General features: G+C 46.7%; 1 protein-coding gene across 1 annotated transcript; it reads right to left on the bottom strand.

The window, feature by feature from the left end:
* Positions 1-2,759: 2,759 nt before the first annotated feature.
* On the bottom strand, positions 2,760-20,434 carry LOC147098667 (small COPII coat GTPase SAR1A-like). Its single transcript, XM_085970657.1, has 5 exons — positions 20,272-20,434; positions 18,248-18,313; positions 16,648-16,751; positions 14,506-14,637; positions 2,760-5,308 (listed from the first exon to the last, which is right to left on the bottom strand). The coding sequence occupies exons 1-5, from the start codon at positions 20,417-20,419 to the stop codon at positions 5,192-5,194; spliced, it is 567 nt and encodes a 188-aa protein (XP_085826783.1). The 5' UTR covers positions 20,420-20,434; the 3' UTR covers positions 2,760-5,191.
* Between the last annotated feature and the right edge of the window lie 2,949 nt (positions 20,435-23,383).

The raw sequence follows: 23,383 nt of genomic DNA on the forward strand, positions 1-23,383 counted from the left end.
GGTAACCTGCAGCCCCCTCTCTCCGCCACCCCCCCCTAATTTTAGCTACACCTTCAGCATATTGTCCAAGTTGCCACCTTCAGGAACTGGCTGGGGTGAGGGGGGGGCGGGCTCCGTTATTCGCAAGACTAACTTTAAACAGATGCTACACAAAGAACTACTTGCATTCATAGCGTGCCTTTCACGGCCTCAGGACATCCTAAAGTGCGTCGCAGCTGATGAAGTACTTTTTGAAGTGTAGTCGCTGTTGTGGGAAACGCAGCAGCTAATTTGTGCCCAGCAAGCTCCCACGAACAGCCATAAGATAAAGCCCCGGATAATCTGTTTTGGTGGCGTTGGTTGATGGATAAATGTTGACTAGGACATCGGGGAAGATGTTCTTCTTCGATTAGTGCCATGGGATCTTTTACATCTTCAGCTGGGGCCTTTGGTCATCCACAAAACACCTCAAGCAATGTAATAGTCCTTCAGTAATGTGCTGAAGTATCAGCCTAGACTATGTGCTCAAGTCACTGGAGTGGAGCTTGAAGCTACAACTTGCTGCCTCAGAGGCAAGGCTGATACCACGGAGTCAGAAGGATGCTATAAATAGGACTACTCATTTGTAGTTGGCAGGACAGTGCAAAATAGCAGAGTTTCAGTGGGAAGCCTCCAACCCATTCATTTTCACTGTGTGTGTGGGCCCAACTGCCTATTATATTATGTGCTAATATGTAAAATAAGAACTAGGTCATATGGCCCCTTGAGCCTGCTCCGCCATTCAAGAAGATCATGGCTTATCTTCAACCTCAACTCCACTTTCCCACCCTATCCCCATATCCCTTGATTCCCCTTGCGTTCAAAAATCTTATCGATCTCAGTCTTGAATACACAGCCTTCTGGGGTAGAGAATTCCAAAGATTCACAACCCTCCGAGTGAAGACATTTCTCATCTCAGTCCTAAATAGTCGACCCCTTATCCTGAGACTATGAACCCGAGTTCTAGACTCTCCAGCCAGGGGAAACAACCTCTCAGCATCTACCTTGTCAAGCCCTTGAAGTATTTTATAAAAGTTTCAATGAGATCACCTCTCATTCTTCTAAACTCCAGAGAATATAGGCCCATTATACTCAATATTTCCTCATAGGACAACCCTCTCATCCCAGGAATCAATCTATTCGGGCCAGGAGAAGACCATCATCAATCCAGCCTGCTTAGTTACATTTTCTTCCTTTCTACAAGATATAAAATCAGCAGTGAACTGTCAAGCTAGATTATATGCAGTTAAATACTAGAGGGGGCTTAAACCCACAACCTTAAAATTCAGAGGCATATTTTACCAAACGAGGCAAACTGACAAATCACTGGGCCGCATTTATAAAATTTAATAATCTGGCAAGATAACAAAGGTTGGCAAGAAGGCAGAGAAACTAGGGGTCACAGTCTCAGGATAAGGGGTCAGCCATTTAAGACTGAGGAGAAATTCCTTCACTCAGAGGGTGGTGAATCTTTGGAATTCTCTGCCCCAGAGGCTCAGTCGTTGAGTATATTCAAGGCCGAGATAGATTTTTGGACTCGAGGAGAATCAAGGGATATGGAAATCGGGCGGGAAAATGGAGTTGAGGTCGATGATCAGCCATGATCGTATTGAATGGCGGAGCAGGCTCGAGGGGCTGTGTGGCCGACTCCTGCTCCTAATTCTTATGTTCTTATGAAACTGATCCTCCAGCCAGGGAAGACCATTCTGGGAGTTATTGCAAACCATCAGAATATATTTGCTGCAGAGGTTATTGCAGGCTGAAGGGCAAAGCAAGTTATGGAAGAGGAATTACTGTAATAGCATTTGTAAATTTTTATCTGCAATAAGGAAATTCATAATCTGCAGTAGCAGGGACTGGAGTCAGAGATTGTGGTCCGAGTCCCAGTGCTCAGGGAGTGCCGTGCTGCACAGTCAGAGGGGCTGCTCTTGAGAGGTGGCATTAACCCAGGGTCCCGTCTATTCTGATGGATGTTAAAGATCCCACGGCACTTTGCAAAGAAGCAGCGAGTTCCCTCAGGTGAGCTGGCCAACATTCCTCCCTCAACAAATACCACCAAAAACAATCTTAATTAGGCATCCAGCTCACTGCTGTCTGTGGGAGTTTGGCTGCTGTGTGCCAAGTCACCATTGTGTAGTAATTATCTTAATGTGAAGCAATGAGATTCAGAAATGGGATGGAAAAGACTTGCTCTTCTGTAGCGCCTTTCACAACCTCAGGACGTCCCGAAGTGCTTTACAGCCAATGAAGTACTTTTTGAAGTGTAGGAAACGCAGCAACCAATTTGCACACAGCAAGCTCCCACAAACAGCAATGTGATAATGACCAGATAATCTGTTTTAGTGGTGTTGGTTGAGGAATAAATATTGGCCAGGACACCGGGGAGAACTCCCCTGCTCTTCAAAATAATGCCATGGGATGTTTTATGTCCACCTGAGAGCAGACAGGGCCTCGGTTTAACGTCTCATCCAAAAGACGACACCTCTGACAGTGCAGCGCTCCCACAGTACCGCACTGGGAGTGTCAGCCTAGATTTTTGTGCTCAAGTCTCTGGAGTGAGACTTGAACCCACAACCTTCTGACTTAGAGGTGAGGGTGCGACCCACTGAGCCACAGCTGACACTGGTACGGTGCTATATAGATGCGAGTCTTTTATAAATACCCAACAATGTATCTGGTTATATTGGGTGAATGCTATTCTACTCGTGCAAGATGTTAGTCAAGACAACGGAAACCCAATACACGAAGATATATAATTACGTTTATTTCAAATAAAGCAATGATTTATAATACATTTATACATGTTGCAGGTTATCTTTCTACCACGTAGAGAATGAACAGAGTGAGGGTAAGAACTAGTTTTTCCAAGAATGAGTTGGTGAAGGCATCAGATTGGCATGGGGCAAAAGCGGTCACCAATACCCTCTCAAACAGTGGAGAACGAATGACCACAAACATGTAGAACTGCACTAACTGAGTAATACTGCAGGCACAGTACTAACCTGTTGTGTTAGAAGCCCGAAAAGTTTTTTTTTTGGGGGGGGGGGGGGGGGGGGGGGGGGCAGGGAAAAGAAAATGTCAAGTTTTGCATTCATGCTTAGGGGCGGGGCGAGTCCACAGACTGCGCCAGTGATAACTGCCCTTCGAATGGACCAGAGCTGCCCCTGAAGGGGAAATGCCACGCTCCTCCTGGGATAAGCAAAACATTTTCTTTATCCACTCACACATATTGAGCAAACAATTGTTTAAAAAAAAATGTACGAGACTGGGTGGGCATTGGAAGTAAACAAAACATAAACATTCCCATTAATTGGCTTCCACTGTATTCCCACTTCAGCAAGTATCGAGTCTTTGTCTAGCTTTGCCACACGGGGTCTAATGGAGAACAGCTAGTTTGGGGTTTCCGAGAAAGCCATTTAACTCTTGGGCTGGGAGAAAGTGCAATCCAATTTTCTAATTTCGGCATGAAATAAAACTGCCACACAGAATGCCTCCATTCTTCCCGCAGCTGTGAAAGAACACCACCATTCTGAGCAAGACAGGAGAAGCCTTTAGAAGCAAAAAAAAAAGCAGAGCAATATAGTGTTGACTGGCCACTGCTCATTCCCTTCAATGACCATGGGGGGGGGGGGGGGAAAGGCTGTTTGTTCACTGTCCACATCAATGACAATGCTGCCCAATTTCACTTCATAAGCATGTCCTAGTTCAATGAATGGAAATTCAAAACTGCCTGTTCTATCCACACACACGCCAACATGTGTAAACTGCTAAAATGTAAAACCGTTCCCCGCATTACACAGCCTGCATAATGTCGTGCTGTCTCCACTGTCACTTTAAAAGCACCAACTGTATGAATTAGTTCACATTTTAGAAAAGTTTTACAATTAAAAGTGTGCAAGAAAATTGTGCAATTCGTCCAAACGTCAGCGAGTCCCTTATAAGTGAATAAATTCTACAACAAAATTCATGGTGTTAGCCATCCAGCTTGTTAAATTATTTTGAAATTACTCGCTAATCAAGTTTAAACGGCGACTCCACATTACACTCAATCCACCTGTGACTTGCTTTGCTCAGTTTCCCACTCCCAAAATTCTTTTACACCAAATGGAAAAAAAGAAAACTTGTCGACCGAGCCGTCATTCCTTATAAAGTTAAATCTCTAAATTAAAAATTAAAAATTGTATTTTCTGATTTTGCAGTTATTTACCTCAAACAAAACTGGATGTGTAGATTTCAGAAGGAAGGGACGAAATATCCCCAGTTTATATTAAAAGCTCGACAAAGATCCACCTCGATGCCAAAATCCAACCTGTACGATACACTGATACACTGACCACAGGAGAATTGATAGCAAGATAATTAACCAAATTATATGTACATTTATAAATCATCGACAGCATTTTAACCAGTCCAGATGCCACGAGCATATCTTCAAATGTTAACGTCACGAATGTAAACAGCACGTCCCACCGAGAGCAACTTGGTAGCTGAAAGAAGGTTCAAGACAGCGCTCTCAGCCTCACCCCATGGGAACTACATGACCCAGAATGGGCACCAGTATGTTGGCCACATTTGCATACCTCCAAAACTGTATAGAATGTTCGATTTCAGCCTCGGACTATTCTAAACTTCTGGAAAAATGGCTCCGGACACAAACTACATCAGTGCAGACAAAGACAATTGTGAAAAGTCAACCAACCGACTTGTGAATACTATTGAGACTACCACTTGATTCCGGTTAAAAAGCTTTGAGGGGTGGCCAGTTAGCTGCTGTTCTATTCCGTCCACGCTGTCTTGTGTGACAGGGCCCCGGAGGGACAGGCATTACCTGAACAGCTTCAGGGGAGTACCGAGCATCTCAAGAAAGGGGCACAAAGAAAAACCGCACACATTTCTGGGACTGTTGCGCAGCCTAACTCAAGTGTGAATTCTCAGTCAACACTTGTGTAGGAGACGGAAAAATGATTACACTTGGAAAAGTAATTCCGATTTTAATCTAGGTACAAAACACCCAACTCAAAATTATACTTAAAAAACGCAGGTGGTCGGTAACGTCTCCTGGTTGGCATTGTGATCTCATCAACGGTTGTGTGTAACAAAGAAGGAAACAAAAAAACATGTAAGACAGCTGCAAACTAGTTCAGTCCAGAGTGGTATCGTTTTTGTCTCGAGTTCAGTCGATGTATTGAGAAAGCCAGCGAAATCCTTCTCCGTAACCCTGGCGTTTCAGCACACTGCACATAAACACCTCCAGTGGTCGGGTGTTCAACTCCTTTAATGGCACAGCCCCCTGGAACAGACCAACAAGGACATTTAATATTCCCCAAAGCATGCAAGACAATTTCAGTAACAGACCGTATTACTCACATGCAAGGTGACTCATGAATACAAAAACAACTTGTATTTCTATAGCGCCTTTAACGTAGTAAAACGTCCCAAGGCGCTGCACAGGAGCGTCAAACAAACAAAATTTGACACCGAGCCACACAAGGAGATATTCGGGCAGATGAGGTCAAAGAGGTAGGTTTTAAGGAGCGTCTTAAAGGAGGAAAGAGAGGTAGAGAAGCGGAGAGGTTTAGGGAGGGAATTCCAGAGCTTAGGGCCCAGGCAGCTGAAGGCACAGCCACCAATGGTGGAGCGATTAAAATCAGGGATGCTCAAGAGGCCAGAATTAGAGGAGCGCAGAGATCTCGGGATGGTTGTGGGGCTGGAGAGTTTACAGAGATGGGGGGTGAGGCCATGGAGGGATTTGAAAACAAGGATGAGAATTTTAAAATCGAGGCGTTGCTTAATCGGGACCCTCGACCGCTTTTCAGCCCCTAAAATCAGTCACCTCAGCTCCCCAGAGAGCTGCTAGTTTGATTTTAATGAACACTGACTGTTTCACGCATTTGCTGGGAGCTGGATAGTGAATAGACAGAAAATGCTGGAGATACTCAGCAGGTCAGGCAGCATCTGTAGAGAGAGAAACAGAGTTAACGTTTCAGGTCGATGACCTTTCGTCAGAACTCGTCATCGACCTGAAACACTAACTCTGTTTCTCTCTCCGTGGATGTTGCTTGCCCTGCTGAGTATCTCCAGCATTTTCTGTTTTTATTTCAGATTTCCAGCATCTGCAGTATTTTCTTTTTGTATTAGTGAATAGACAGTGTGTGTGACTGGACCAGGAGGATGTGTGCTCTTCAGAGTGAGCTACAGCATCGACCGCCATAATAACTCTCGTACATAATTCCACTTTTACCCGCGCCCCCCCCCCCCCCCCCAGCGTCCTAAATTTCTAGTCTAATACACAACTGCAGGAAACTTTCGATTAGGCCCCTAAATAACCGGAACGCTCTATCCACCGGCAAAATTCAGGAGTCGGTTCCGTTAACTTTTATTACCTTTTTAAACTCCATTTGTTGCTGTGCAAGGGTGTAGCTGAAGCTGTTGCTAAGCTACAGAGACGCTTGTAACTTGTGCCGATTGTTTTGAAGCTGCAGGGTTTGTTGCTTTATACGGAGCTCTGAGCTCCGTATCTTTTACTATAGCGTTCGGTTATCCGGAATTGTTGATGAACCGGCACCAGGTCGGTCCTGTCCGTGCCGGATACCAGAAAGTTTCCTGTACGTACAATAAGCAGTCAAGGCAACCCTACTCCAAGTGGGCTTCAACAGTCAGATCATAATCCAGCCTAAATGAACCTTGGTGTATCGTTGGTAACTTTCCAAGTTTGGGTGCAATTTACACCGTACATCTACAAAATGCACGGGTGAGGTGAATCAAGGATGTCGATGACAAACTAGAAATCCTGCCAAGACACACCTCAACACAGAAGACAGTTGAGGCCAATTCATTAAGCATATTCAAGGAGGAGTTAGATATATTTCTTAAGGCTAAGGGGATCAAGGGATATGGGGAGAAGGCAGAGACAGGGTACTAAATTTGGATGATCAGCCATGATCGCATTGAATGGCGGAGCAGGCTCGAGGGGCTGAATGGCCTACTCCTGCTCCTATCTTCTGTGTTTCTAATACTGCGGGTCAATTTCTTTTTTATTCATTCATGGGATGTGGGCGTCGCTGGCAAGGCCAGCATTTATTAGCCACCCCGAATACTTTGTTTTGTCAGATAACCCGAGGATTAGCCACTTGTTCTCAAGCTCACCACTGTATACTTTATACAGAACGGGAATCCGCTCTCGCTGCTTTGGCTTCTCAAGGTGCATCATGGTCCAAGTCAACTTCCTGTGTCAGACCTCCGCCATTGCTCGCCTCAGCTTACTGCAAGATTCACTACAGTGACTATGGTGGGGGGCGGGCGGGGAGGGAGGACAGTCTTCTGTTCCGCGTCTCTCCCTTACAGCGCAACCAAGATCAGCGCAGGCAGGAGGAAAGCGAGACTTATCAGGAGGCACTAAAGCACCACACAACCAATGGATTGCTTCTGAAATGCAGTCATTCAACCACAACTTTTATTTACGTAGCACCTTTCGCGTAGTAAAACGTCCCAAGGCGCTCCACAGCAGCATTAGCAAACAAAATGCGACACCGAGCCACATAAGGAGATATACAGGAAACTTTGGTTTATCCGGAGGTTAACTGTCTGGAATGCTCGAGCCACCGGCAAAAATCAGGAGCCGTTTAGTTAGGTTTTTTTTCTTTTCGTTGCTTTTTTTTTTCACCAGTCAGGCTCTGCAAGGTCTTGCTGAAGCTGTTGCTAAGCTACAGAGACGCTTGCAAGGTACGGCCGACTGTTTAGAAGCTGTAAGCAACAGGGTTTGTTGCCAGATACGGAGCTCAGAATCTCCGTATGTTTCAACATTAGCGCTGGTTTGTCCAGCAGTTTTGATGGGACGGCAACAGCTCGGTCCCGTCGGTGCCGGATAGCACAAAGTTTCCTGTATTAAAAGGTAGATTTTAAGGAGTGTCTTAAAGGTGGAAAGAGAGGTAGCGAGGCGGAGAGGTTTAGGGAGGGAAATTCCAGAGCTTAGGCCTCAGGCAGCTGAAGGCACGGCCGCCAATGGTGGAGCGATTAAAATCGGGGGATGCGCAAGAGGGCAGGATTGGAGGAGCGCAGAGATCTCGGAGGGTTGTGGGGCTGGAGGAGGTTACAGAGATAGGGAGGGGAAAGGCCATGGAGGAATTTGAAAACAAAGAATGAGAAAATTTGACACTGGGCCACAAGCCTGGTCAAAGAGGTAGGTACTGTATTAAGGAGCGACTTAAAGGAGGAGAGAGAGGCGGAGGTTTAGGGAGAGAATTCCAGAGCTTAAGGCCCAGGCAGCTGAAGGCACAGCCACCAGTGGTGGAGTGATGAAAATCAGGGATGCTTGTAATGTGGAGAAAACACTGGGCCCACACAGTGCATTACAGCTATCGGCAGCAGATAAAGGGAAATAGCTTCACTGTGTCCGTCAGGTGCCACCAAACGTCACTGCGATTTACAATTAGAACCAATCTTAAAACAGGTTTGAAAATGCCGAAGTCTAATTTAGGTCATTTATAAGCCCGAGTGGGTTACTGATTGGGTTTGCCTTTCAAATTAGGTCAATAATTGAAATACAGAAGCAACTGGGGATATTTAACAGAACTGGAGCAACTTACTGACTTTCAAACATTTACTTCACGATGGGCACAAAATCTGAACTCAATGAATGGTGTAGTCCCACGAAGTGCCAGCTCAGGCTCAGTGGGCAGCACCCTCACCTCTCAGTCATTGAAAGTTGTGGGTTCAAGTCCCACTCCAGAGACTTGAGCACAAAAATCTAGGCTGACACTCCCAGTGCAGTACTGAGGGAGCGCCGCACTGTCGGAGGTGGCGTCTTTTAGATGAGCTGTTAAGAACATAAGAAATAGGAGCAGGAGTCGGCCATTTGGTCCCTCGAGCCTGCTCCGCCATTCATTAAGATCATGGCTGATCTTCTACCTCATCTCCACTTTCCCACACTATCCCCATATCCCTTGATTCTCTTAATATTCAAAAATCTATCGATCTCAGTCTTGAATATACTCAACAACTGAGCCTCCACAGCCCTCGGGGGTAGAGAATTCCAAAGATTCACCACCCTCCGAGTGAAGACATTTCTCCCCATCTCAGTCCTAAATGGCCGACCCCTTATTCTAGAAACATAGAAGATAGGAGCAGGAGTAGGCCATTCGGCCCTTCGAGCCTGCTCCGCCATTCAACGAGATCATGGCTGATCATCCAAACCCTAGCACCCGGTCCCTACACCGACAGCCATCCCACCCAAGCCCTATCCCCGTAACCCCACGTATTTAATCCCCCCTAACACTAAGGATCAATTTTTATCATGGCCAATCAACCTAACCCGCACATCTTTGGACTGTGGGAGGAAACCGGAGAAAACCCACGCAAACACGGGGAGAATGTGCAAACTCCACACAGACAGTCACCCGAGGCCGGATTTGAACCGGTTCTAGACTCCCCAGCCAGGGGAAACATCCTCCCTGCATCTACCCTGTCAAGTCCTGTTAAACCGAGGCCCCGTCTGCTCTCTCAGGTGGACGTAGAAGATCCCATGGCAATATTTCGAAGAGATGGGGAGTTCTCCCCGGTGTCCTGGGGCCAATATTTATCCCTCAATCATCATCACTAAAACAGATTATCCGGTCATTATCACATTGCCGTTTGTGGGAGCTTGCTGTGCGCAAATTGGCTGCTGCGTTTCCTACATTACAACAGTGACTACACTTCAAAAAAAGTACTTCATTGGCTGTAAAGCGCTTTGGGACGTCCGGTGGTCGTGACAGGCGCTGTAGAAATATAAGTCTTTTTTCCTTTCTTTCATTCAACACACAATCGGTGCGGATATATCGAGGACATGAATTCAATTGCAGCTTTTCAGACGAGTGTTAACACAAGCCATGTACCAGCCAGTGTCAATGAATTACCTCAAGGTAACAGATGGCCAGCTGGAGTCACAAGGCAGAGATTCAATCAAGTGCGACAATGTCAAGTTACACGAGTGAAGCTCTTACAAATGTCAGCAGAGCTCAAGGCTGAATGACAGTTGCTGCTGGGTTTTTGGCCATGCTTTCTGTAGTCAGTGCATCTATTAATTACTAGCTGATCTTCCATGCTGTTGCACATGGGTAGTCAAGGCCAAGGGCAATCTTCAAGTGAAACAGGAATGGAGGGCAGGGGATAATTGCAAAAGGATACACACACATACTTCAGTCCCCATTTTAATGTCGTACATTCTGTCCTTGTTTTTAAAAAAAAATATTTCCACGATCAATTTCTATGTCGTTTATAATGGAAATTTCCCAAGTGAACTGGTCACGCTGTAATTACACCCTCCTTCCAGTGGTGGTGCTGCAACCAGCCAGCATCAGGTGACGGAAGAGCAGGAGGAGCCGACATCAGGGGGCGGGTGAGAGGGGGAGGCCAGACAGTATCCTGGGCAGCCCAAGTCAGCCAGCAAGTATTGCAACCAATGCTCCCTGTAAGCTGCACTGCGCAGAGCTCCCAGGGGTCCCACGCAGCCGGTGAGCCATATTTTAAATTGAAAAAGAAAACCCACATGCGCGGACTTCTAAAAGGACCGCGCAGCCCATTAAAAAAATTACGTGAAACATTGACTGCAACTATAACCTGGTCATTCCCACAACATACCTCGTGCAAGAAACACAGAAAGCTAGCATGCAGGTACAGCAAGCAATAAGGAAGGCAAATGGCATGTTGGCCTTTATTGCAAGGGGGTTGGAGTATAAGAGTAAGGAAGTCTTGCTACAATTGTACAGGGCCTTGGTGAGACCACACCTGGAGTACCGGGCACAGTTCTGGTCTCCTTATCTAAGGAAGGATATACTTGCCTTGGAGGCGGTGCAACGAAGGTTCACTAGATTGGTTCCTGGGATGAGAGGGCTGTCCTATGATGAGCGATTGTGTACAATGGGCCGATACTCTCTGGAGTTTAGAAGAATGAGAGGTGATCTCATTGAAACATACAAGATTCTGAAGGGGATTGACAGGGTAGATTCTGAGAGGCTGTTTCCCCCTGGCTGGAGTGTCTAGAACCAGGGGTCACAGTCTCAGGTTAAGGGGTCGGCTGTTTAAGACTGAGAGGAGGAAGAATTTCTTCACTTAGAGGGTTGTGAATCTTTGGAATTCTCTGCCCCAGAGGGCTGTGAATGTCGAGTCTTTGAGTGTATTCAAGGCCGAGATCGATAGATTTTTGGACTCTAGGGGAATCAAGGGATATGGAAATCGAGCAGGAAAGTGGAATTGAGGTTGTGGAGCCATGATTTTATTGAATGGAGGAGTAGGCTCGAGGGGCCGTATGGCCAACTCCTGCTCCTATTTCTTATACATATCAATCTGCCAAGCGATAATTACAACGTAATTTTTTTAAAAGTCTGTAACGTACCTTTGAGGGGGGGGGGGGGGGGCGGGTGGAGGTGGTAATGAGTGCTTTTAATTACATATAAAGATTTAGCAGTGCTGGTTGTTATGTACTGGAATTGTGGCTCATGGTGTGAAATATAGCTGGTCTGCAGTTCGAGTTCTGGCCAGGCAGAACCCGCTGAACATTACTTGGTCCCCGCTGCGCTGGAGTGTTAACCACCCTGGTTAGTAGTGAGCTCTGCACAGGCCTGGTCACAATGCAAGGGCAAAGCTGTCTCCTGTAAATTCAAAATAGAAATGATGTGGTTGGGGCGGGGGGGAAGGAGAGACTCAACATTCAAATTAAAATCAGGGAGATTTACCAGGTTTTGACACCATTCTAGATTTACACTGCATGCAATATTAAACTGACACAGCATTAAACTATGTACGCCGTCAGTTAAGTGTGTGCAAAGTGAAAAGCACTCGTTACAGGCACTAAACTTCCGGTGTAAATGCATCCTATGAGGCCCACATGTTTGGACACCCTGGTCATAAAAAATAAACCAATTAATCTACAGGTCTGTCAGAAACAGTAAATGGGTAGTAAAAGAGAAAGATTTGCATTTATATAGTGTCTTTCAGGTCATCACAAAGCACTTTACAACCAATGAAGTACTTTTTTTTTTGAAGTGTAGTCACTGTTGTAATGTAGGAAACGCGACAGCCAATTCGCACACAGCAAGCTCCCACAAACAGCAATGGGATAACGACCAGATAATCTGTTTTCGTGATGTTGATTGAGGGATAAATATTGGCCAGGACACCGGGGATAACTCCCCTGCTCTTCTTCGAAATAGTGCAGTGGAATCTTTTACGTCCGCCTGAGAGAGCAGACGGGGCCTCGGTCTTGTCTGAAGGACGTCATCTCCCTCAGCACTGCACTGGGAGTGTCAGCCTGGATTTTTGTGCTCGAGTCTCTGGAGTGGGACGAGAGCCCACAACCTTCTGACTCAGAGGCGAGGGAGAGCGACCCACTGAGCCACAGCTGAGTGTTTAAAAATATGTCCGACAGACAAAATCCACCCACCATCCTAAAGCCTCCTGCTTTGCAAGATTTTAAAAGTGCGTCACAATTCTCAAAAGGTTAAACGGACACGAAAGACAGGAACAAGAATTCCCTTTGATCTGCCTACAGTCTATCGACAGAGGTACTTAACCTTAAAAATTGCTAAACGGTCGAGCCAGATTTTATCTTCCAACAACCAGCAAACCGTCACATTTTATTCAGTAGCAGGTTTGACCTAGTTTTTCTTTCGCTGCACCCTGGCCTCCATTTACCTTCCTGACTGATCTGCAGAGTCAGCGGTCATAGGAGCCCCTACGTACTTCCTGTAAATCATTGCGGGAATGATGCACTTGGCACAGTAAATTTAACCCTTCCACAGCTCCCCGAGTGGCCGACCGGTGTCGACAAAGGCTTACAATGACTAGGTTCGATTCCTGGTCTGTGCGGAAGTGGTCTGTGCTCCACCACAATTGGTTTCAGTGTCCGTGGGCCACAGGAAGCAACAACAAAAAAATAAATGAGCTAGGGTTCTCCCGACCAGTGTCCAGCCCCCCCGGAAAGTGCAGACGTGTGGGTGTCAGCTGAAGACAGGATCAGGATTGGCTGTGATTGCCGACCCCCTGCTACCCGTTAGAGTGTCGGCAGGATATTCTCAGTCTTGGCTCACACACACAGATTGGCCACTTGAACGCTTTGATTTTAAAATTCTCATCCTTGTTTTCAAATCCCTCCACGGCCTCGCCCCTCCCTACCTCTGTAACCTCCTCCAGCCCTACAACCCTCCAAGATCTCTGCACTCCTCCAATTCTGGCCTCTTACTCTGAGGAGAGATTGGGACGATTGGGCTTATACTCGCTGGAGTTTAGAAGAATGAGAGGGGATCTCATTGAAACGTATAAAATTCTAACAGGACTAGACAGACTAGATGCAGGAAGTATGTTCCCGACGGTCGGGGAGTCCAGAACCAGGGGTCACAGTCTAAGGATAAGGGGTAAGCCATTTAGGACAGAGATGAGGAGGAATTTCTTCACCCAGAGAGTGGTGAACCTGTGGAATTCTCTACCACAGAAGGCCGTTGAGGCTAATTCATTAAATATATTCAAGAAGGAATTGGATATATTTCTTAAGGCTAAAGGGATCAAGGGATATGGGGAGAAAGCAGGGACAGGGTACTGAATTTGGATGATCAGCCATGATCGCATTGAATGGCGGAGCAGGCTCGAGGGGCCGAATGGCCTACTCCTGCTCCTATCTTCTGTTTCTATTCCCGATTTTCATCTCTCCACAAAACCCAGTCAAAGCTTCGCAGAAAGGGCACCAGCTCGTTTACAACCTCTTTTTATAAATTCTAATCGCCCAAACGTCTAGAATGCAGTCGATGTTGCTTTGAGCTCCTTAGTGGTCATTTCTCAACAAAAAAAAAACCAGACCCAAAGATTATCAAATTGTTTATCTGACCAGGGACTATAAGTTACAAGCAACGCTCCAGTTAAGCTGCGAGGCAGCCGCGCGGCGCTCTGGAGGTCCCGCGCAGGCCGCTTGCCGGCTTCACAATGGGAAAAACCGTGCACGCACGGAAATTTGAACGGGTCGTGCAGCCCCTTAAAGGGGCCGTCCACCCAAAATAAAAATGAAAGGGAATATTAGTTGCAAGATAAATATTTGTGTAATTTGGGTGTAATCTGTCCCACCTGCTCCAAAATGGGTACTTTGAGCTGCGGAAAATATTAGAACAGCTGATTAATGTCCCGCGCTCCCGCAAACAAGTTTATTTCTTTAGAAAATGCCCCAGTGCAGTACTGAGGGCGTGCTGCATTGCTAAAGGCGATGCACTACAGGTGAGGCATTAAACCGAGGCCTCGTCTGCCTGCTCCAGCGGATGTTAAAGCTTCCATGGCATTACCCGATGAACAGGGAGCTCAGGCCAACGTTCCTCCCTCAACGAACACCAACATCGCATTGCTGTGCCTAAAATGGCTGCCGGGTTTGCCTGCGTAGGAACCGCTTCACTTCAAAAAGTAATGTTGTTGTACGCGAAGCGAGACTATCAGGCGCTTTATAATTGTGAGTCTGCCTTTTCTTTGCTTTACCTTTCCTGTCGTTTGTCCGTACAGGCCGAAGATTTCCCGAAGTTTCTCCTCACTGATGGCCTCTGGTCGGTCGATTTTATTGCCCAGGATAAGAACGGGAACGTTGGATATTGTTTCGTCCGTCATTAATGCCTTAGAGAGAAAGCTCTTTTTACTTCAGAAACATGCTGCACATCTAATCGTTGGAAACAAAAGTACTAACAAACAGCGTGTGACTGCAACAAAAGACCACAATCATCAGCAGTGGGTCATGGGGGAAACAAACCACTGAATGACACCGTGACTTGCAGAGGTCACATCACCAGCAACACTTCATTGTTGAGACTCTACTAGTCACAGTTAGACTCTTCCTTTTTGTGTTGCCGGTATAAAATGCGTTTGGCAGCTCAGGATCAGTAATTGCTGGTTTTTTTTGGTTCTGTTTCCCCCTCCTCCGTGATATTATCGCTGAAGCAAAAGACATTCCCAGGCAGATTTTTAAAAGTATGTAAAAGGTACAGCCAAGTTGCGTCTCTTTTCACAGGCTGCATATGGTGGAGCCTTGAAGGGGGTGGTCACATCTAAATTTTAAATCCATATTTAAAGTAATTGGTAGAAAGATTAGAGGGGAGTGGAGGAGAACTTTTTTCACCCAGAGGGTGGTGGGGGTCTGGAACTCACTGCCTGAAAGGGTGGTAGCGGCAGAGACCCTCATCACATTTAAGAAGTACTTGGATATGCACCTGAAGTGCCGTAACCTACAGGGCTACGGACCAAGAGCTGGAAAGTGGGATTAGGCTGGATGGCCTCCTTCTGTGCTGTAAATTTCTACGATTCTCATAAGTGGTAAATACGAAAAGATTTTGATGTGCAGATTTAGGATTTATCCACCAACGGGACAACAGCTTGTTCCAAATTTCGAGGCCCACAAAATTCAAAACAAAAATGAGAGAAACCAATGGATACAAAATTCTACAGGATCTCCCGTGGGTTTTCCCCCACAGAACGTCAGGACAAAGTGAAAGTCCCAGTGATACTGTAGGTATGGGGCCCTGCAGCGTCTGGATCTCACCGAGCTCTCTCTAATGTGTGACCACATGTGTGACTGGGTGTCACAGAATGGCCATGCCCGAATGAGGAGTGTGCGACATACATCGCAAATATATTGTAGTTACAAGCACAAATAAACCTGACTTGAGTTGTCTGGGCTTAGTTGGGGTATGTTTGAAGACAATCTTGGGGTGCAGAGCAAGTTAACATAAATTTAGTGTTCATGATTTCACTCTACCCTCTGCATTAATTTTCTCTTTCTTGCCTTACGGTGTAGACCCCCAGATACCTTACCCAGAGAGTCGCTATGGAGTAGAATGGGCCTATAGTCTCTGGAGTTTAGAAGAATGAGAGGTGATCTCATTGAAACTTACAAGATTCTGAGAGGGATTGACAGGGTAGATGCGGAGAGGATGTTTCCCCTGGCTGGAGAGTCTAGAACCAGGGGTCACAGTCTCAGAATAAGGGGGCGTCCATTTAGGACTGCGATGAGGAGAAATTTCTTCACTTAGAGGGCTGTGAATCTTTGGAATTCTCTACCCCAGAGGGCTGTGGAGGCTCAGTCGTTGGGTATATTCAAGGCTGAGATCGATGAATTTTTAGACTCTAAGGGAACCAAGGGATATGGGGATTGGGCGGGAAAGTGGAGTTGAGGTCAAAGATCAGCCATGATCTTATTGAATGGCGGAGCAGGCTCGAGGGTCCGTATGGCCTGCTCTTGCTCCTATTTCTTACGTTCTTATTCATGCATGAGGCTACAGGGCTGGGGGCATCACAGCCAGGTCTGAACTTGCCCTCACCCAACATCCACCCGTACACACTGAGCTGCTGGACAGCGATAAGTAGCCCAATTTTTGCATCGCTAACTCAAGGGTGCTGTGGTCAGGTGTAGCATACACCCCTGCCTGCGACGCGCTAACTGAGCACCGACCAGGAACCAAAGGCGCCACCTTCCTGATCTGTACAACTCAAACAGTCGACGAGGCGATGGGCAGAGGGAGAGAGACAGGAGGAATCCACTATCATGTTTTTTTGCCACCCACAGCCACCTTGTAACATTTCTGTACAAGGAGCCTCCTTTCCCCAGGCATTCCTCAACGTGGTTCGACTTACATCAAGTTCGACTTTAGATTCGGCAAGTCGTGAGTGGTCTGCACAGTCAACCAGGAAAACAATCCCGTTAATGGCAGGGAGGTAGTTCTTCCACACTCGCCGGGCTGTGAATAAGCAGCAACATTTAAATAAAGTATTAAATATAAGATGGTCACCAACAATGTTCCCCATAAGCTGCACGGGTGCGCGGCCATGCAGCAATCTGTGAAGGTACAGCGCAGGCTGCTCACAAGCTGTCCCGTTGAAGATACTCCGCGTGCCTGGCCGCTGCAAATTTAAAGCTACCGCGCATTTAAATAAACAGGCCATGCAACCCACGGTAATATTCAGAGGCAACACTGGTCACTAATAAATCCAACAAGGAATTCAGGAGAAACTTCATTACCCAGAACGCAGTTAGAATGTGGAACTCGCTGCCACAGGGAGTGGTTGAGGCGAATAGTATAGACGCATTTAAGGGGAAGCTAGATAAACACATGAGGGAGAAAGGAATAGAAGGATATGCTGATTTGGTGATATAGAGGGGTGGGAGGAGGCTCGTGTGGAGCAGGAACACCAGCACGGGCCAGTTGGACCGAATGGCCTGTTTCCGTGCTGTACATTCTATGTAATTCTATGCAAAGCTAAGATAGTTACTGTTTCAATTGAAAGCGAGGGGGAATCTTGCTCGCATTGTATACCAAAACCCACCAGATTGCTAATATTTGCAGCTTTTTCCTCATCTTCCAAATGAAGATTCTTGAACTTGCGTAAATACTGTAAAACTCAAACAAACAGCTCTCACAATTTATGGCTCACATCCCTTGGAACGGGAGGGAGAAGCGCAGGCCAGCCCCACTCTGCAGAAGCATCCAGCAGACCCCAGCCGAGCAGAACTGCACAGGCCGGACAGTCAGTCTAGTAATGGAATGGTTAGTAGCTGTAGGAGCACTTGGAAAGTAACTCTCAGCACGCAAAGTGTTAGGTGATGCTTCAGAGAGATGCGGTAAGGCGTTATATAAATGCAAGTCCTCCTGTTAGAAATGCTTGAATGGGACTGTAACAAACCTGTATGGAGTGTGACTCTCGCCTCCCTTTCCTGCCAATTTGCTCCCACTCCATCGTGAAAAGGTTCTTTGTTGGGATACAGTCCCACGGACTTCTCCAAATGGCAGTGGAAGTTGGCAGGCCAAGGTGCCAACAACAACTTGCATTTATACAGCGCCTTTAACGTGTCTCGGCGCTTCACAGGAGCGTAGTCAAGACAAAAACTGACAACGAGCCAAAGAAGGAAACATTAAGACAGGTGACCAAAAGGTTGGTCAGAGAAGCAGGTTTGAGGGCAAGCCTAACCCTTTCTTCACCAAAGACCACACACGGGTGTGTGCACTTCCAGGAGGATTGCGATCAAGAGCAGGAACCGTGGCACATTACTCCTTCTCCTCCAGAATCGGTGGGCACGGATATATGCACCACAGCTTGCTTTACATAGGTTTTCCAGTTTAACCAGCCGGCGTGTTACACCAAATATGCTGAGCCGGATCTGCACGGATTGAAAAACAACACATTCCTGATGCGAAAATATGACAAAGCTTTGTTTTTTTTAAAACCAGCATCATACCTTGTGCGTGACCTCCAAGGTCAAATGTAGTGAACGTCATTCCTGCAATAGTCAGCTCTTCTGATGCTATGACAATAAAAAGAGGCCAGTTAGGAGTTGCAATCCTAGTGACCTGGCTGCAAAATGTGAGGAGCGAATAAACTCAGAACTACACCCAAATGCATACACAAAGCCAGGGGCAATTCACAGTGGTTTGTACAACTGCGAGCTGGATTTGGGACTGTATGTGCACAGGTTGCTCAATCACAGCTGAACAGCCAGTGTACAAAAACCAAATGCCTCCCCATACACCGGTCATTCCATCTCGTGACAACACAGGGACTTGGTGAGAGTAGCGACATTTTCAGTGGTGCCATTCGTGAACCTGCATCCAAGGACAGGGCACGGGCATCACATATTGTAGGCACACTGTCACACCTGCATCTGTACACTTCTACCACTAGATGAAGCATCACCAAGCTCCGGATCCTCATACCTATATACCTCAAGCATTGCCACCGCCAATGCTCCCTTTAAGCTGCACCGCACTCTGGACCTCCCGCGCAGCTGGCTCGCTGGCTTGTCAATGGGGAAAACCGCGCATACGCGGTATTTTAATTGGGCTGCGCAGCCCCTTAAAGGGGCCCCGCACCCAAACAAAAATTGAAGAGAACATTGGCCACCGCAGTCCGAGGGTGATTCGCTTTCTCCCGACGTCCATGGGCAAAGCTGCAAGAAGTCGATGAGAGGGGGCAGGAGGGAGAGTGCTCGTGCAAGGAGAGAAAATTCAGAAATATTCAAATATGCGCAATCATATTTATGTATTTTATGCCTTGAACTTTCATGGAATTAAATTACATTAAAAAAAAAAAAAATTATTTCAATGTCCACCTCCTGAATATGGTGATTTTCACCACGCCAAGGTGCTGGCAGGTCACTGGTAACTTGCACACGTTGCTGTTCTACGTGCGACCCGAGAAAGTAATAACGGGCTATTCGACTGTGAACGGCATCACACGCCGTATCCCATCCTTTCCAGCAGGCGACCACCAGGAGCAGAATCCCGAGACGATTCTTTTCTCCAGCCCAGCTTGGGGATACTCAAGGCCAACTGCAACATCCCAACAGCTTTTCCCGTCCGATCAGCACTGGCCAAGAATTGAACGCCGGGACTTCTGGTCTGTATGACTCAGAAATACAAGAGTGTACGAGCTTTCTGCCTGTGCTGGTCACTTGGCTGCGTACAGCAGGGCCCTGGGGTAACATACAATGCTCCTATTAATTTGGATGTATCTCAAGTTGCTGATGCTATCAAATATCCTATTGTCAATGAACCAATAGCACCAAGAGCAGTGGCTCAGTGGGCAGCACTCATGCCTCTGAGTCAGAAGGTTGTGGGTTCAAGTTCCACTCCAGAGGCTCGAGCAGAAAAATCTAGGCTGACACTCCCAGTGCAGTGCTGAGGGAGTGCCGCACTGTCGGAGGTGCCGTCTTTCGGATAAGGCGTTAAACCGAGGCCCCGTCTGCTCTCTCAGGTGGACGTAAAAGATCCCGTGGCACTATTTGGAAGAAGAGCAGGGGAGATCTCCCCGGTGTCCTGGGCCAATATTTATCCCTCAATCAACATCACTAAAACATATTATCTGGTCATTATCACATGGCTGTTTGTGGGAGCTTGCTGTGCGCAAATTGGCTGCCGCGTTGCCCACATTACAACAGTGACTACACTTCAAAAAGTACTTCATTGGCTGTAAAGCGCTTTGGGATGGCCTGAGGTCACGAAAGGCGCTGTAGAAATGCAAGTCTTAGCTTTGCGGGATGATCGCCAGGGTTCAGGAGCTAAGCTTCAATGCTGTTACAGTCCTTTGCCAGGTTGGCTTTACCCACTGAAGCCATGAGCGGAGTGGGGGGGAGGCGAGGAATACACACAAATAGGTTAGAGTCGCGCATCAGCAGAACGAGTGCTCAGGTTTTGCAAAGAGAGAGAATCCCGGCACAGGCGGAGAGCGAGCCACGCCACGCACGATTCAATTGTAAGTACTCACTGGGATGTAACGTAGGGACATGCTGCCCCAGTCTGTTATCTTTCAACATGTGCAGTAAGGTAGTCTTGCCAGCGTTGTCCAAGCCCAGGAAGACCAATTTTCCTGATTTCTTATATAAACCTGGCCAAAAAAAAAAAAATATATGCATCACAACTTGCTTTGAATTGACATCTTTCTCAGTTTAACCAGCTGGCATGTTGATCCCACGGCACGATTTCGAAAACGAGCAGGAGAGATCTCCCCGGTGTCCTGGGCCAATATTTATCCCTCAATCAACATCACTAAAAACAGATCATCACATTGCTGTTTGTGGGAGCTTGCTGTGCACAAATTGGCTGCCGCCTTTTCTACATTACAACAGTGGCTACACTTCAAAAAATACAGCATTGGTTGTAAAGCGCTTTGGGACGTCCGGAGGTTGAGAAGGGTGCTATAGAAATGCAAGTCTTTCTTTTTATTGAGAACCTCTCATTTGGAAGCTTGCCAGTACTAGCAGAATCCTGTTACAACGCTCATGGTAGCTCAGAGGAAGAGGCGTTGCTTTACATAAGGGCAAATCCGTTATCTCAGAGTGCACAATGCATTATTCTGCTGTGCCCCTTTAAAGTCACAAGGTTGATTTGCCGAGTCTTCTTGCGAGTGAACTAGAGGCTAATTATTTGCACCCGTACGACCAGATTTAGGAACAGCTTCTTTCCCAGGGCTGTCATAGATACATAGATACATAGAAGATAGGAGCAGGAGTAGGCCATTCGGCCCTTCGTGCCTGCTCCGCCATTCGATGAGATCATGGCTGATCCTTTAATTCAGTATCCCGTCCCCGCCTTCTCTCCGTAACCCTTAACCCCTTTTGCCCGTAGAAATATATCTAATTCCCTCTTAAATATATTTAATGAGCTGGCGTACACTGCCCTCTGTGGCAATGAGTTCCACAGGTTCACCACTCTCTGAGTGAAGAAATTCCCCCTCATCTCTGTCCTAAATGGTTTAGCCCTTATCCTTAAATTATGTCCTCTAGTTCTGTTCTCACCCGCCAAGGGAAACATTCCTTCTGCATCCAGTCTGTCTAGACCTGTCAGAATTTTATACACTTCTATGAGGTCCCCTCTCAATCTTCTAAACTCCAGTGTGTACATCCCTAAACTACATAGTCTCTCCTCATAGGTCATTCCCGCCATTCCTGGTATCAGCCTGGTGAATCGCCGCTGCACCCCCTCCATGGCAAGAACATCCTTCCTCAGATGAGGCGACCAAAACTGTACACAGTACTCGAGGTGTGGTCTCACCAGTGCCCTGTACAGCTGCAGCAAGGTATCCCTGTTCCTGTATTCTAACCCTTTTGCTATGAAGGCCAGCATACCGTTTGCCTTCTTGACCGCCTGTTGCACCTGCATGCTCGCCTTCAGTGACTGGTGTACAAGAACACCCAGGTCTCTCTGTACTTCCCCCTCTCCCAATCTATTGCCATTTAAATAATAATTTGCCCTCCCGTTCCTGCACCCAAGGTGGATAACTTCGCACTTGTCCACATTATAGTGCATCTGCCATTTATCCGCCCAATCGCCCAGTCTGTCCAAATCGCTCTGGAGCTTCCTGGTCTCTTCCTCTGAGCCCACCCCCCCTCCTAGTTTAGTGTCGTCTGCAAATTTGGAAATGCTGCATCCGACTCCCTGATCCAGGTCATTAATGTAAATTGTGAACAGCTGGGGGCCCAGGACAGATCCCTGTGGTACCCCACTTGTTACTGCCTGCCATTCAGAAAATGAGCCGTTTATTCCAACTCTCTGTTTTCTATCTGACAGCCAGTTCCCTATCCACGCCAAAACTTTCCCCTTTATCCCATGAGCCTCAATTTTCCATGCTAATCTTTTATGTGGGACCTTATCGAAGGCCTTTTGGAAGTCCAGGTACACCACATCTACTGGCTCTCCCCCATCTATTCTACCAGTTACTCCCTCAAAAAATTCCAATAGTCAAGCACGATTTACCTTGTAAATCCATGTTGACTCTGTCCTATCCTGTCCCCATTTGCTAAGTGCTCCGCTATTTCATCCTTAATGATGGACTCCAGCATTTTGCCCACAACTGATGTAAGGCTTACAGGTCTGTAATTACCTGCTTTTTCCCTACCCCCCTTTTTGAATAGTGGGGTAACGTTAGCTACCCTCCAATCCATCGGTACTGTTCCCGAGTCTAATGAATTCTGAAAAATCATCCTTAGTGCATCCGCTATCTCTAGGGCCACCTCCTTCAGTACCCTAGGATGCATGTTATCAGGCCCTGGGGATTTGTCCACCTTCAATCCCTTTAGCTTCCTTAACACCATATCCTTAGAGATATTGATTTGCGTCAGTTCCTCCTTTGCCAATGTCCCTATTTTTCCCGATATCCCAGGGAGGTTTTTTGTGTCTTCCTTCGTAAAGACTGACCCAAAGTATGCATTTAGTTGATCTGCCATTTCCTTATTTCCCATTATATATTCCCCCGTATCTGACTGCAATGGACCAACTTTGGTTTTCACCAGTCTTTTCCTTTTGATATACTTATAAAAGCTTTTGGAGTTAGTTTTTATATTTTCCGCCAGCTTGTTTTCGTAAGCTATTTTGCCCCTCTTGATTATGCCCTTTGCCCTCCTTTGCTCTATCTTAAACTGTTCCCAATCTTCCGCTCTGGCGCTTTTTTTGGCTATTTTATACGCCCTATCTTTGGATTTTATGCTGTCTCTAATTTCCCCTGTTATCCACGGTTGAGTCACCTTTTTAGATTTCCTTTTATGCCAGATTGGTATAAACAATTTTTGCAATTTTGTCATTCTATCTTTAAATGTTTGCCATTGTTTATCTACCTCCAGTCCTCCCAGGAACGTTGTCCACTCAGACCTACTCAGTTCCCGTCTCATGGCATCATAATTCCCCTTGTTTAAATTCAGGACCTTAGTCTCTGAGTCAATTTCTTCGCTCTCCATTTCGAGTGAGAAATCGATCATGTTATGATCGCTCTGACCCAAGGGTCCCCGTACAACAAGATTACTGATTAGTCCCTTCTCATTGCACAGTACCCAGTCCAATATAGCCTGTTCCCGAGTTGGTTCCTCGACATATTGATCCAGATA

Source organism: Somniosus microcephalus, chromosome 29, assembly GCF_052327205.1.
Source record: "Somniosus microcephalus isolate GS21.2 chromosome 29, FLI_Smic_1.0, whole genome shotgun sequence".
Lineage (NCBI taxonomy): Eukaryota > Metazoa > Chordata > Chondrichthyes > Squaliformes > Somniosidae > Somniosus > Somniosus microcephalus.